General features: G+C 36.6%; 1 protein-coding gene across 1 annotated transcript; it reads left to right on the top strand.

Annotated features, from left to right (window-relative positions):
* The first annotated feature begins 13,160 nt into the window (after window positions 1-13,160).
* LOC122298809 (uncharacterized protein At4g02000-like) lies at window positions 13,161-14,099 on the top strand. Its single transcript, XM_043108662.1, has 2 exons — window positions 13,161-13,623; window positions 13,891-14,099. Exons 1-2 carry the CDS (start codon window positions 13,161-13,163, stop codon window positions 14,097-14,099), a joined length of 672 nt encoding a protein of 223 aa, XP_042964596.1.
* The last annotated feature ends 3,003 nt before the right edge of the window (window positions 14,100-17,102 follow it).

The raw sequence follows: 17,102 nt of genomic DNA, 5'->3' as shown, positions 1-17,102 counted from the left end.
GAAAAAGAGTGAGATCCGCTATTAAAAATTTGTGTTAATGAAATCCATTCAAATTTCAACACCTTTTACAACTACATTTTACATGGAAGGGAAAATATGTAAAATCTGAAATTCAAATAAAAGATTTCAATAATTTTTATAGGGTAATACCACCATATTTGAAAGTGTGATTTAAAAAAAAAAAGAGTGATATTCATCGTCTTTTCATAATTTCCTGATATAATATCAAATAATTGGAAAATATGTAGAAAAATTACAGATACACATACAACGTTAAACTATTTTTAAAACTCTCTTTTAAATGAGAAGAGACTATAGATGAATGGCATTTGATAAATAGTATTTCTTTTGCAAATATTATCTCCTTTGACGGAGCCCATACATTTGGAGAAAAAAGTGATATGCTTTGTTTGGGCCTAAATTTATACATTACACATGAGGCCCATGAAGAATACAATAGTCCAGTTGGATAACAAAGCCCACAGGGCCCACTCTCTTTTGAGAGCCAAACCGCTGTCGTCTTCAGGTTCTATATGCTCTTCCAGTCTTCCTACCTCTCGAAATCTTAAACCTCCCTGAGCTCTAAGAACATGAAGTCTGCGACAATTTGCCACTTTTCCTGAAAGGTTAGAACCAGAGGGTTAAATCCCTACCAATTCTCTCTCCTCTGTCCCTGCTCGACTCACCCTTCTCGCCCTTCTTTCTCCGAGAGCGTAAAGGACTTTAAAGTCAGTTGCAGCTGTCTCAATGTAAATTCGTGGTCTTAGGTGTGGGAAGTTGTGCTTACGACGGGACATTCAATGCAGTTGGGTGCTGATGCGATTTTGCCAGTCTGGGAAGTGGATGTGGATAAAGGTGATTTTGATGAGCTATTTGAAGCCTGGAGTGCCTAGGTGGTGTAGATGAAGAGTGAAATTGTCGCAAGTATGCCATGTATTGAATATGGTCTTGCCTATTTTGAGGGCGGCTCCTCTAATATGTCACTTTTTAAATGTTAGAGATAAAAGTTGCTTGCAACAGATTACCCAATATTAATTCTTTAGTTTTTAGTTACAATAAATCTAAAGATAAAATCAAATTTAGTTGTTACTGTACCCGGAGTAAATTTTTATTTTATTGTTTTTCTGTAACCATTCCTCTCTCCTTTGGATATTTTTAAAATGTTTGGTAGAAAAAAATATGGTTGGATTGGAAATTAGAGTACATATAATTGAAAAATATAATTTTTTAACCCATAATTTAATTTGAATATAATTATTAATTAACATATAATAGGTAAAATAATAAATTATGATAAAATAAAATAAATTAATAATTAAATAAATTAAATAATTTTTAATTATTAATTACTCTTTATTATATAATAAATAAATAAATAGATAATTCAATATGAAGATTTGATGTGAATAGTCAAAGTCAAATTTATCTTATATTATTTTATTATTATATAATAATAAAATAATTATTTCAATATGAAGACTTACGTGAATGGAATAGACAATTTAAATTTATCTTATATTCATCAAAAATGTCATTTACATATGCATAATCCATTAACAATATTTTAATTGTGTAGACACTTCTAGGAATATTCTGGATAATCCTTACATTCCTAGCTACTAGGCTTATATAATAAAGCAGGTACAAATACGAAAGTACCCTTACTAACATAATACGAAAGTACCCTTACTATAACATAAGCCCCACGGCCACTGAAAGCAATTCTAATTAATCTTCTAGGCCTACGGCCTCTTTATTTCCTTAAGGTCCATACGAGCCCAGTCTCCATACTACTTTTCTTGGTCTTCATCTTCTTGCCCTTCTTGCCGTCGACACTTTACCTTCACAGCACGGCCCGTCTCTTCAAGTGTTCCCTCAAGCCGGCGTGTATCAAACCCACCCAATAGTTAAGAATCTTAAAAGATCAAATCTCTTGTTAGATAGCTTCAAGGTCGAATGCATCAAAATGCATGATTTTGTACAAGATTTTGTTATATCAATTGCATCCAGAGACAAAAATGGTTTGGTAGTGTTGGATAGAGAACTTGAAGAATGGCCATAGAAAGATAGATATGACATTACACCGCAATTCTTCTTTTACTTGGAGAAATGAAAGGGCTTCCTACTGAGTTAAAGTGTCCCAAAGTTCAGCTTTTGCGACTATCATTTAAACCATTCAAAAATGCTCCCAAGCAATTTGTTTAATGGGATGAAGGTGCTGAAGATGTTTTTTTTGCAAAAAGGTTGCTACTCCTTGACATCGTTGCCACCATCAATCCAGAACGTTTAGATGCTGAATCTGGAGTGTTCACTTAGGTGATGTATAGGCAATTGGAACTCTTGGAACCCTAGAAATTCTTAACTTTCGTAATTCAAATATCAAGGATTTGCCGTCGAAATAGGAAATCTTAGTTAATTAAAGTTATCGGATATGAAGGGATGTAGATCTCTAAAGCAAATAGCAGTTGGTGTATTATCTGGTTTATATGGACTAGAAGAGTTGTACATGAGAGAATTCAAGAATTGGGGATGTGTTGAAGAATGTTGTAGTTTTGAATTTGGATATTGCAAAAAATTCGAAACATATTTGGTTTGAGAGAGGAAAAATGAATTTTACCATGCAACTTGAAGAATCTAATAATTTATAGATGTGAAGATTTAGAATATCTACTCGAAGCCACATCGGATAGTACTCCACCTAATACCTTTCATCTCCTAGAGTTACTATCATTAAATAACTTACCAAGGCTCATTGGCATCTATAATTCCATAGATTCAATTAAGGTAAGTTCTCCAAGTTAACAATACATATATGATTCACTTTCTATATGGATTAGTTGAAAATTTTTGTACATGTTGCCAAGCCCAACAAAGAGTTCAATGTTTTAAACCTTGTTGAAAAAATTTGTAATTTAGAAATGACTGCTTATATTCTAAAGTCTCTATACCACATATTGTTTACATGATATAATTTGATTTGGAAGATAAATTTTAAAATTTGAATATTACAAATCAAATTTTATTATTTAAATGATGTGGATAATTTGTTCTATACACAAATTTGATAATAGAATAATTCTTCAGAAATATGGTTTTGTAGGGGAAAAACATCGTATTACTTTCCTATCTTAAGGAAATATGCCGTGTTTGGTTAACAATGTATTCTTAGATATTTTCTTTCCAAACATTACTAAAACACAAAATACTTTTTTATTTCAAATCATCAACTTTTTCATCTAATTATTATCTAATCATTCTCCAAACACAAAACCTAATACAACTTTTCTCAATTTCCAAACAAAACACAATAAATGAAATAAATTTTTCAAATTTTAAAACAAAAATTATATTCAAACAATTTATTTACTTTATAATATTTTTATTCAATTTTTTCTCTAATTTTTCAAAAACCTAATAAAACATCTTAATTCAAACAATTTCACTGCTATGTATAAACCATTTCATTACTATTCATAGATATTCTGAGAAACTTTAAGTGACCAAACAAGCCTAATTTATGCATATTGACACTTGAAAGACCAATCAATCTTACATTGTATGTCACTGCACCATGCATCTTTTTGAGAATTTCCCAAGTGCTCCACTATGTCGAGTTCCGCTTTGCGTTTGGATAAGAAACTTTTGCATGTGGCATTATTATTGGGAATCAAATTGAATGACACGGTCGCTTTCACTACAAGAAAAATGAGTTTTTGTGACCAAAATTAGTTGCGAATAGTCTTTTTGTTGCAATAAATTGATCACAAAAATCCGTTTTTCTTGTAGTGTTCCTATTTTTTAAAACACGATTCAACTTCAAGTAAACTTGAATTACTTTCTAATTTCTAGGTGTATATAATGCCTACCCAGCTTATGAGTTACATTGTTCAACAACTACAATGATGCAAACCCAAATTGATATGGGGCATTCGAGTCCAGATTATATGTTGATAATGCTGAACTATTTTAAAAAAATAGGTTTGCATAATAATATGTAGAGGTCGATATCGGGACAATTATGGAGTTCCTTGATGGTATTTGCTTTAGTGATGTATTCTGCTATAAAATTTGATTCATTTCCAACTCTATTCCATGTAGTTACTTGAATCAATTGGCACATCATAAACACCACATTTAAAACACTTGTTGCCTGCTCCCCTCTATCATTCCACTCATTAGGGGTGTAGAATTGGGTCGGATTTTTTCTGGTCCAATTCAAAACCCGAAAATTTGGTTACGGATCTGGTTTTTAACTCGGTTTTCCATAACTGGGTTTTTTTCCTCTCTCTCTCTCTCTCTAAAAAATATTGTTTTTGTTGCAAATTTGATAATACAAGCTGTTTGATCAGTACTTGTACAAAAAAATATTCAACAATGTTATTTATTTTGCATTGTTTTGTATTAGTTTAATTAGTTGTAATGTATTATTATTTATTTTGTTCTTTGTAAATTTATGTTTTGTATTGTGATGTAACAACAATATTATCTATTTTGTATTTTTATTTATTTTGTTCTTTGTAAATTTATATTTTGCGTTGTGATGTGACAACAATATTATCTATTTTAAATTTTTATTTATTTTGTTCTTTAATTTTTTTTACATAAAAATCTTTTAAAAAGTGTTTAAATTATTTTTAAAAAAATCTGGGCAATTTAAGCATGATATCATAATTTTTTTTTAAAAAACAGAAAAAGGTACTAAAAACCTGGATATTCAAGTTATAATTAAATCCAGTTATAACTCGAATATCCAGGTTTGTAGTAAAAAAAAATTGAAAAACCTAGATATCCAATTACAATCTAAATATCCGGATTGAATCCGATTAGTCGCCAAAATTATTTCCAGATTAATCTGGACGGTTAGGCAGATAATCGCCCAAGTTTTAGCATCTAGATCTGGTTATTGCTAGATATCCGGATTCGGATTTGGATCCAGTTGCACACCCCTAATCCCTCTTACTTTTGGATACCATTAAGAAAAACTCGCATTTCCTTTTTTCCCCCACATCATAGATGGTGTATACTCTAAACCACTTATCGTACAGATTTGTGATCAAAACAACTACATGAATGACCCAATACTAGCACGATGGCACAGCCCAAAGGCAACTACCCACGTTCTAACACATTGCAACCCACTTGAAAAATAACTGGACTTAGTCAAAACACTTGACCCACTAAAATAACTAGCCCATTATCGGGCTCAACCATTACACAAAAACAAAATGACTTAAAGACCCTTACTGAAATAACAAAATTACATTCATGCCCTTACCTCAAGACATTTCCTGAATCATACTGAAGCCGTAGACCGCTTAACCCTTGCCGCCGCACATGATATAGACTCCCCTCCGCATTGGCATCCGACTGATCAAAGATTCAAAACCCCCATCGCCTAAATTATAGTCATTTCCCAAAAAGATGGTTTTTGAAAAAAATATTATCATTAAAAACGAAAAATTTTGAAAATATTACAATCTTCAATAGATAAATAATTTATTTATTTTTAAAATTATTAGAAATTAATAGTTCAAAATACAAGGAGAAAGATAAATAACTGAATAGTTAAGAAAATGTAAAAAGAAATAAGTTAAAAAATAATAAACAAATAATAGAGAAATATTATTTTAATAGAATAAAGAGAAAATAGGGAGTGATATGTAGAAGGTTTTGAAAAGATGATTAAAATTTAGAAAAAAAATTTAAGGAACTATGATTTTTAGCTAAAATTTAAGAAAACATTTACTCATTCGGATGTGGATATTAAAGCAAAAATCATCCAAATAGAGGAATTACAGGTAACCCAAAATAGCCAAATGGGGAGTACAAGTATTGGTGTATTAGTAGAGAGGATTATAAGTTGGCAGGCACCAGTGGGTGATATAATTAAGATAAATTCAGATGCTGCTTATGACTCAAAGTTGAAAAGGATAGGGGTTGGGATCATCATTAGGGATGCAAATGGGGAAGTGCAACTGACTCTGTGTTCAAGCCGAGAAGGGGTGGCTCACCTTGTGATTGTAGAGACTTTGGCTCTATGGGAGCATTGCAGGTCTGTGCCGTGTTGAATATGGAGAGGTTGTTTTTTAGGGTGATGCGCTAGAAGTGGTAAGGGCTGTAAACAACAAGGAGGAATGTTGGAGTTGGTATGGTCAATTAATTGAGGATGTTAGGAAGGTTTTGTCTGGTAGGCATAGGTGTTCGATTCAAAACATTAATCAAAAGGGAAATAACATAGCTCATTGTTTGTCAAAACTAGGCTAGGCTTGTCTAGTGAGATTGAAAAAGTTTGGATGGAAGACTGTCCAAGAGAAGTGTAAAGCACAGTGATTCTTGATAAGAGTTGTATAGGTACCCGTTGATATGGAATGAAAGTTTACTTCAAAAAAGAAAAAGCAAAAAAATAAAAATAAAAATAAAAATAAAAATAAAAATAAAAATAAATTGATTTCAAGTCAGCATAAAAATAAATCATAATTTTTAATTGAGTAATAGTAGATATATATATATATTTAGAAAAAAATAATATTTACAATTTTAGGAGTCTTGTGTGCTTCTTTTGAAAAAATTGAATAAATTTAGATCTCACATAAAAAAATTATTTTTTAAGAATAATTTTATTTAAAAGACTTTATACCACACAAAAGCTATGTGACATAATTTGTATCATCAAAAGAAAATGGGATTAGATACCCACCATGATCTGTTCAATTTGACGATACACAAAAAACAATTTTACTACTATTCACAAATATTTTGAGATACTCTAAGTTTCCAATCAATCTTACATTTTATGTCAATGCACTATGCATCTTTTTGAGAATTTCCCTAGTACTCTACTATGGTGAGTTCCACTGTATGTTGGATAATAAGAAACGTTTGGATAATCTAATTGTTAAGCTGTGATTAAGTAGAATTTAAATAATTTTACACACTTGTCTTCTAACTAGCTCCCTTAGAAAAAATCTCATTAATTTGTTGTTACCTTTATGATGGTCGAAAATTTGCATTTTTTCTTGAGTTTAATTTGGGTTGCAGATTATGTGCATTGATATCAGCTAAATGATGAAAACCACCATTCCTATCTACTAATGTTTTTGGGATAGTTGTTAAGTTTTCAATCATGTAAAAGTTTATATGTAATTGCAATATCACACAACTTTATATGCAGGTTCATCATGTTGATGCTGGAACAATTGCAACTGGGCATTGATTGTCTAAGCTATTAGTCATTTGAGATATTAGTCATTTGGGAAAATTTCTCACTAAGGTGTCATCCTCTCTCTGCTCTCTTTGTAGAGTAGCATAGAGGCCTTTTCCTACCCTGTGTAGGTGGTTGAGGGTCGCTTTTCTCTCCCTTCAGGTAGGGGTACGGAGGCCGTTACGGTTATGGCAGGAATAGTCATGGAAGAAGAACTACGGGTACTTTACGAGAAACTTTCCCTTACTGCAGAGGAATCGGCAGGGGTAATGGTTGAAACAGGACGGCTTGAGGATGTTAGAGCTCATGGTGAGAAATCCTTGATGGTCAAGCTCCTCACAGAGCGATATTTCTTTCGGGAGGCATTTAAACAGACAATGCGGCAAGTTTGGAGACCAACGAAGAGCATTAAGTAGGGGTGGACAGCGGGGCCCCGGAACCCGCTGACCCGCCCCGTTTGCCCCGCCCCCGCATAGGGCGGGGTGGGGCGCCCCGCACCGTTAGGGCTGGGGCGGGGCCCCCCGGCCTGTATGGCCACCCCCAGCGGAGGCGGGGGACGGAAACGGACTCCCCTCGGTCCGTTTTTCCCCCGCCCCGCACCGGTTATATATATATATAATATAATATATTATATATTATATATATAATAACCGGATACTTAAATGAAACGGCGCCGTTTTGTGGTGGACAAAACGGCGCCGTTTCATTTCAAGGGTTTTATTATTAACTCACTAACTGAAACGACACCGTTTTGTCCACCACAAAACGGCACCGTTTGATTAATGGGTTAACCCTAACCCATACCCCCCCCCCCCCCCCGATCCCCTGATTCCCCTCCCCTCCCGAGTCCTGAGTCCCCCTTCGGCCTTCCCCGTTTGCAACGCCCCCGTGTTCGGTGTTCCCTCCTCCCTCTCGCAACCAGTCCGTCCGCCGCACGTATTCCATCCTCCCTCTCTCTCGCACGGCGCACGACGCCGCACGGTAAATTTTCTCCTCCTCTTTTGATTTTCTCCGTTGATTTTTTATTTATTTATTTTTTTTTTGAGTTTTGATCAGAGATTGGAGGTAGGATGGGGTTGAATCGGAGATGAAGGATGGGATTTCTGAATTGTGTGCTGTGGATTCGTGTGATTGTGTGATTGTTTCGGATTGGTATTTTTTTGGATTCATTGGATTGTTTTTTTTTTTTTTGTAAATTTCATTGAAACCCTAACCCCTAAATTGATTTAGGGGTTTCATGATTTGAAACCCCTAAATCAATTTAGGGGTTAGGGTTTCGGATTGGGACCCTAAATTAAATTAGAGTTCCAATCCGAAACCCTAATTTGATTTAGGGGTTTCAACTATTGAAACCCCTACATTTGATTTAGGGGTTTCAACTATTGAAACCCCTAAATTTGATTTAGGGTTTCCGATTGGAACCCCAATTTGGGGTTCCAATCCGAAACCCTATTTTTTTTATGGGGTTTAGAAACTAGTTTGTAAACTATTAAAAAATTAAGAATAATAAGAAATGTAACAATTAAATTCAATATTTATATAATCTAAAATTGTAGGAAATAAAATACTGCAGGAAATTAGGGGAACAAGCCATATTACATTGGAAATAGTAGATTTGGCTGAAATAGTACTGTTATTAATATCAATTTTATTATTAAACTATTAACTTTATCCAATAATCAAAAAAATATTTACGTTTGGAAATGATATGTCTAAAGAAATCAATAAATAAAATTCATTAATAAAATAGAAAATAATACATAAGTAACTCAGAATAAAATAAAATAAAATACTATACGACATTAGAATTTATTTTTTTAATATTTTATTTCTATCATATTTTTATCAACACTTGGTATTTATCCAAAGAGAAGAGTACTATAGTCTAATTGCTATACCCAAACTCATTTGTAGCATTATTTATTTATCACATGTAATGGCCAAAAGAAGTCCAATTTCTTCTTTCAAAAATGATAATAACTTGTCATAAAGTGTGCTGGTTTGTAAAACTTGGGGTCAGAACTATAAAAAAAGTATTAATTTTGGGGTGGAAATCTTAATAATATAGGTGATTATACAATTTTTATTACTTACGTTTATAAGATTTTTGTGATATATTTTTTTTATAATCATTGGCATATCCTCAATCAAATAAGAAATTATAAAAATATTAATTTTATCACAAAATCTTATAAACTTTAGTTTAGTTTGAACTTTATATAGTGTATATATATATATATAACTTGTATTATCACGAATATTATTAATTAAAAATATACGTTTTTTTAATCTAAAATCTCATATTTCAGTTTTCATCACTAGTAATTTAAAAATAAATAATGCTACTTGCTATCTAAAAGGTACTACTAAGTACTAAAATGCCCTTTTTGCACCACGAGATTTATTGAATTAGGGGTTTCAATCAATGGAACCCCTAATTTGATTTAGGGTTTCGGATTCTAATTTTTTTTTGGGGTTTCATTGATTGAAACCCCTAAATCCCAAATTCAAAAAGTTGGTAATATATTATAGACAAATATGAAAGTAACGTTTTATATTTATGTATGTGAGTGTCGGAAATGTTGATTTCACAAAATATTAGAATAAGTATTTGAGTTTGAATCATGACATTACGTTAAAATAAAATAACAAAAATTGACGGGTTATTTATTTATGACAAAAGAGTGGTAAGAATTAAAGATCATAATCAAGAGAAAATCACTAATTTGTATAGGTTATTCATTAAAAATAATACATGCATGAATTGAGACGTTTGGTGTCTGTCAAGATCATAATAAAGTAAGTGAGTGAATATTTATTTGTGTAATCATGAAAAATAATATTAGGGGTTTCAATCAATGAGGGGCCTAATTTGATTGTCGGGTTTCGGATTGGAACCCCAATTTGGGGTTCCAATCCGAAACCCAATTATTTTTTTGATGTATTTGATTTTGTATGCAGTTTGCCCTGATTGTGTTGGATTGCACTTTGAATTTTATTTTTATTTTTTTTTGTTGGAGAATCAGGAATGTCTTCGGATTTCAGTGATAGCTCGCCTTCCCCAGCCAACACCCCTACCCTAGAAACTAACCCTACTCCTACCCGTATAACGAGTACACCTTGCCCTGCTCCGAAGCCCACACAGGACAAGAAACCTGTATCCATAGTTTGGCAACACTTTACCAAACTAGAGGGTGGTGACCCCAACAACCCACAAGCTAAATGTAATCACTGTGGGAAAATGTATGGATGTCACTATAGGAAACATGGCACATCCCAGCTGAAGGTCCATCTAGAGGAATAATGCAAGAAGAGTCCAATTTTAAAATCCTTAGTAGAGAAGGGTCAATCTAGGCTAGATTTTAAAATGACGGATAGGAGTAGTGGGGCCGGGGGGCCAACATTGAAGGGGTATACGAAGTATAACCCCGATGAGTGTAGAAGGAAGTTAGCTCGTATGATTGTCATGGAAGAGCTGCCTTTTCAGTTTGTGGAGGGTAAAGGGTTCCAAGAATTTGTCCAAGAGTTGGAACCGAGTTTTGTACTTCCTTCTTGTCACACTGTGGCAAAGGATATTAAGAAGATGTACCTCCGTGATAAAGATGTTTTGAGGGGCCAATTGGCGGGTTTGGTAGTTTGCCTCACTACCGATACTTGGACTTCAATCCAAAATATGAATTACATGTCATTGACTGTGCATTTTGTTGATGCTGATTGGGTTCTGCACAAGAAGATTATTAAATTTTGTCAAATAACTGATCATAAGGGTGAGACGATTGGGAAGGCCTTGGAGGCCGCAATAAAGGAGTGGGGGTTGGAAAAGGTTTTGTCTGTGTCAGTTGATAATGCGTCGTCTAATGATGTCACATTGGGATATCTAAAGAATTATCTTAAAGATGCAAAGAAGACATTCTTGGGTGGTGAATACTTGCATGTTAGATGTGCTGCACATATTTTGAATTTAATTGTGACTGAGGGGTTGAAAGATGTTGATGACTCGGTTGCACGAGTTAGAATGACAGTGAAATGGGTGAGGTCTTCTCCTTCTAGATTGGAGAAATTCAAAGTTGCTGCAAAGGCTGCGGGCATAACATCGAAGAAGGGTCTTTGTACTGATGTTCCTACCAGATGGAATTCAACCTTCTTGATGTTGGAGGCGGCCCAAGAATATAGGGCAGCCTTTCAATTATTGGGTGATGAAGACATCCAATATGTCAAATACTTTGATGAGCACGAGGGATCACGAAAGTCTAATGATGATGATTGGGTGGTAGTTTCTACTTTCGTTGATTTTCTTGGATTATTTTATGATGTCACATTGAATATATCTGGTTCTTTGTACCCTACATCCCATGGGTTTTGTCAACAAATATGTAGGGTAAAAGAAGAATTAGAAGATATGCGTAGGGGTTCCAATGAAAGGATGAGGGGGATGGCAGTGACCATGATGCTAAAATATGACAAGTATTGGGGAGATTTGACTAGAATGAATATTTTCTTATATGTGGCTGTTATTCTTGATCCCCGTCTGAAAGTTTCAGGCTTGTTATATGGGTTGGGACTTGTTCACGATCAGGTATGGACTGAAATTATTGGTGAATTGGCCCGAGATACCCTGAAAAAATTGTATGACGAGTTTATGGCAATTAAGGGTGGTACTACATCGAAGACACATACACCGACCCCAACACCTTCTACAGACACCGTGATCGGGCCTCCTACAAAGAAGCGCAGAATGCCGTGGACTAAGACCCTCGCACAGAATCCCACACTAGTCCATCAATCTACAGAGGTCGTTTTTGAGTTAGACAACTATTTGTCAGCGGATATGGTCCAAGATGATGATGATCATTTCGATATATTAGGATGGTGGAAGAATGCCTCAAAGAAATATCCCATCATTTCTGAGATTGCCCGTTGTATTTTGGCCATCCCTATTAGCACCGTTGCCTCAGAGTCAGCCTTTAGTACCGGAGGTCGTATATTGGATCCTTTCTGTAGTTCATTGTCTCCTACAACTGTAGAGGCATTGATATGCACACAGAGTTGGACGATAGGAAATGATATTCATGTTCCGGATATTTTAGATTTTAAGGAGACCGATGAGGGTGGTGATCAGTCTGGATTTGGACCACCTGGTAATTGTTTTTTATTTTATTATTTTAATTTATTTATATTCATTTCCATTTCATTGTTATTAATTTTAATATTAATTTTTGTAGTAACACATGAAACGTCTAGCACCTCTGCAACATAAAAATGTGCGCAAGCCCGGGCCGCCCCAACTGTCACACCCCTTGACTCAAAGACAAGCCACAGCTGACAAGCCTCTTTAGAATATTCAATTTTTAATTATTTGTTCAAATTTTGTATTCAATAATTTGTAATGTTGATACAATGTCCCTTGGACACTTTTATGTTTGTAATTGTTTAGCCTTTCAATTTTGTAATAGATTAGTTATTATTATTAGTTTATTACATATTAGACTCTTAGACTAGTAACTTTTATTAGCCATAAAATCAATTACCATTCATAACACTTTTTTTTTTTTTTTATTCTGGTTTTTAAATTTTTTTTCCTTTTTACTTATAATTTTATGGGCTGAAAAATGAAAATGGCCTACAAGCTTTTTTTGGGCCAAAAATACATACTTGTGGGCCATTTTGGCCCATTGCTGAGGTTTCTGGGCCCAAAATGGCCCAGAAATTGCTTCTGGGCCATTTTCAGCCCAGAAAATGCTTCTGGGCCCAAGGCACAGAAGGGGGGTGCGGGGGGCGGACGGATTACCCCCCACCCCGTACCCCGTCATCCCCGTCATGCGGGACGGGGTACCCCGCCCCCGCACACTGGGGCGGGGGACGGGGGAGATTTTCCCCATCCGCCCCATGCGAGGGCGGGGGGTGGGGGGGGGGGTCTAGCACCCCTAGCATTAAGTTCCGTGACCTAACTTTGGGTCTGATGTTGGTGGAATTTGATGACCCTAGAGACAAGATACGAGTTCTTCACAATGGCCCATGGACTTTCAACAAACAGCTGGTGCTAACCAAGGTGTTTGAGGGCCATTTACAGGCACATAAAGTTTCTATGACAACAGCAGACTTTTGGGTAAGAATCCATGATTTACCAATGATTGCATGTAATGAATATGTTGGAAAATTGATTGGGGACACGTTGGGTAAGGTTATCGAGGTGGATTTAGACTATGACGATCTAGCCTGGGGGGAGTATATGAGAGTCCGACTAGCACTGGACATCACAAAGCCCCTGTTACAGCGGAAGAAGATAAGCCTGGGTGACCATCGAGATTACTGGGTTCGGTTCACCTATGAGAGGTTGCCGGATTTTTGCTACCAGTGTGGAAGTTTGGGGCACTCCCACCGTGAGTGTGACATTTGGAAATCTCGAAGCACAGATTCTGAAGGTGAGAGCCTTCCCTATGGACAATGGTTGAGGGCGGCACCGTCAACCGGATGGGGAGCCAACAACCAGCAGCACGGACAGAAAGATAGTACCACTAGAAAGCATCCCGTCCCGAGTCCTGCGGCTCTCTCCAAGGGACACACTCAAATTTCGTAGGATGAACAACCGGGAGATTCAAATATCCGTGATAAGGAGGATGAGGCAGTTGAGCCTGCATAGCTTTTCAATGTTCCTATTTTTGAACAACAACCTCGAGATAAACGGATAGATGGGGTGATTTTGAATGAAGATGACCTGAGCAAACAGGTACACTCTGAGGAAGAAGGAGCTGCCAAAGTCTCGGATGAGGTCATATCCAACCGTCAGGAAACCCCTTCAAGGGCCAGGGTCTCGAGTTCACCTTCTCATGGGCCTTCACAGGATCATTTGCTGGGTCCACCAGAGACCACTTCTGATGGGCTCTCTCGGCCCAAATAAAGAACCAGAATCAGAAAGCGGGTAGTGACCACTGGGACTGAAGCAAACAACCCACCCACTACCAAGGCTGGTCGAAAACGGCCAGCTCCAACTATCGAACATGATGATGCGAGGATGGCAAAGAAGATCTCCACACGCTTACCTGAGGGTTTGCTGGTGGTTGAGGAACACAACGGATCGGTGGAAGCTGCAGGGTAGCCTTGTCGGGTCCAATGAAGCTGCTAAGCTGGAATCCTAGTGGGCTTGGGAAACCATGAGGATTCAGAACTCTTCTTGATTTAATCAGGAAGGAAGCTCCCGATGTGGTCTTTTTGCAAGAGACAAAAATTACCTCTCGTGTGATGGACAACTACAGAGCCAGGTTAGGTTTTCTCAACTGCCTTACGGTTGATTGTTGTGGCCGAAGTGGTGGGCCGGTATTATTATGGAATGCAGATGTTAATTTGCAAGTTCTTAGTTTCTCGGCTAACCATATACATGCTAGAATTAGTAGTAATGATGGGAGTATTAGGGAATGATTTCTCACGGGCTTCTACAGCCATCCCAAAACTTCTAAACAAAACCAAACTTGGGATTTACTCTGAACCATTGCTAGCTCAATTGATAAACCTTGGCTGGTGTATGGGGACTTTAATGAAGTGTTAGACCATAATGACAAGTGGGGCGACAGAATGAGACCACAATGCCAGCTAGATGCTTTTCATGATGTTCTCTCGGATTGTCAATTGATGGACTTGGGCTTCTCTGGTCCTGCTTATACATGGTGCAATAGAAGAGAAGCAGGAGCACATATTTGTGAAATAATTGACTGTTCCGTAGCAAATTCCAGTTGATTGGATTTATTTCCTGATTCTAAAGTTCTACATGGGGATGTATCTTACTCAGATCACCTCCCTGTGTGGATAAATACTGAGGGCTTCTCTAATAAACAAAAATGGAAAAGGATGTTAAGATTTGAGGCTATGTGGGTTGGACACCCTGACTGTGAGGAAATCATCAAGGACATTTGGCAAGGAACACGAGGTGGAGATCATATGGCCCTTTCCATGAAGCTAATTTCAACTTGTGGGAGTAGATTAAATGGGTGGAACCAACAGAAATTTGGGAATGTTCACCAGCAGATCAAAGTGGCCCAAGAGGAGCTGAAAAACCTTCAATCCTCAGATCCCACCTATGAGAAAATTGAAGAGCACCAGATAGCAAGGGAAGAGGTTTAGTTATGGCTGGAGAGGGAGGAACTTATGTGGCAGCAGAGATCAAAGGTTTAGTGGATGTATTGTGTGGACAAAAATAAGAAATTTTTTCATCAGAAAGCCTCCCAAAGAAGGAAGAAAAATCTTATCCAGAGGTTACAGGATGGAAATGGCGCTTGGCGAGAGGGAGTACACAGAGATTTGTTGATAAGAGAGTATTTTTGTTCCTTATTTACCACTTCCTCTGATAGAGGCTCTGTGGATATACTAGAATGGATGGAACCAAAGGTGACTGCTTTTATGAATACTGAGCTGGAGAAAGCCTACACTGCTGAAGAAGTTTCTACTGCTTTAAGCAAATGCATCCTAGAAAAGCCCCGGGCTCAGATGGGATGTCACCAATATTCTTTCAAAAATATTGGCACATCGTTGGAGACAAAGTTACTACTGCTGTACTTGAAGTTCTCAATACAGGTCAGCTTCCTACGGGCTTAAATCATACCTTGATAGTGTTGATACCTAAAACATGCTCACCTATTTCAGTCTCTAATTTTAAACCTATTAGTTTGTGTAATGTAATTTATAAGCTAATAGCTAAAGTTATTACTAATTGCTTGAAAGGTGTGTTACCTTCCATTATTTCTGATACACAATCTGCATTTGTTCCTGGGAGACTTATTACTGACAACGTGTTAGTAGCCTATGAGTTGATACACTATCTGAAACACAGAAGGAAGGGGAAAAAGGGGTTCATGTCACTAAAGTTAGACATGTCCAAAGCTTATGACCGTGTGGAATGGGATTTCATGGAAAGAGTCTTGAGGAAGTTGGGATTCCCACACAGTTTGGTTAATCTCATCATGAAGTGTGTAACCTCAGTTTCTTTTTCTATTTTGGTGAATGGTAACCCTACTAAACCTTTCCTTCTCTCTCGAGGAATTAGACAAGGGGACCCTTTGTCTCCCTATCTATTCCTCTTATGCACTGAAGCTCTAATTGTCTTACTTAAAAAAGCTGAGATGGAGAGAACCGTAAAGGGTATCAAGATCTGTAGGGGGCACCTAGTATCAACCATATACTCTTTGCTGATGACTCCATAGTATTCTGTAATGCGGATGTGGCAACGTCAGTTAACATTCAAGCTTTGTTGAGGAAGTAGGAACAAGCCTCTGGCCAGATGATTAATAAACAGAAAACTGCCATGAATTTCAGCTCTAATGTGCCTACTAATATGAGAGAATCAATTATGGCTATGTGGGGTGGGAGTACGGTGCAACAATACGAGAAATACCTTGGGTTACCTCCCATGGTGGGGAAAGCTAAATCTGTTGCCTTTGCTGAAATGAAAAGTAGAGTATGGAAAAGGTTCCAAAGTTGGAAGGAAAAACTATTGTCTCAAGGAGGTCTTTAGATTTTACTAAAAGCTGTTGCTTTTTCAATCCCATCCTTTGCATGAGTTGCTTTAAATTACCAACAGTCTTGTGCCGAGAAATAGAGAAAATGATGGCTCGTTTCTGGTGGGGACAAAGGAATGATGGGAGAAGAATTCATTGGATTTCTTGGGATAAACTCTGTGTGCCAAAATCTAAGATGGGATGGGCTTCAGAGATCTCAAGTTGTTCAATTTGGCTCTGTTAGCTAAACAGGCTTGGAGGGTGCTCAAGTCAGAAGACTCTTTAGTCCATAAGCTGTACAAGGCAAAATATTTTCGTAACTCTTCTTTCTTTGAGTCTCAGTTGGGCCACAATGCTTCATACACCTAGAGAGGAATCTGGGAAGTTAGAAATATGCTAAAAAAAGGGTGCCAATG

This window comes from Carya illinoinensis, chromosome 16 (genome assembly GCF_018687715.1).
Source record: "Carya illinoinensis cultivar Pawnee chromosome 16, C.illinoinensisPawnee_v1, whole genome shotgun sequence".
Lineage (NCBI taxonomy): Eukaryota > Viridiplantae > Streptophyta > Magnoliopsida > Fagales > Juglandaceae > Carya > Carya illinoinensis.
This window is presented reverse-complemented; position numbering and strand designations above follow the sequence as displayed.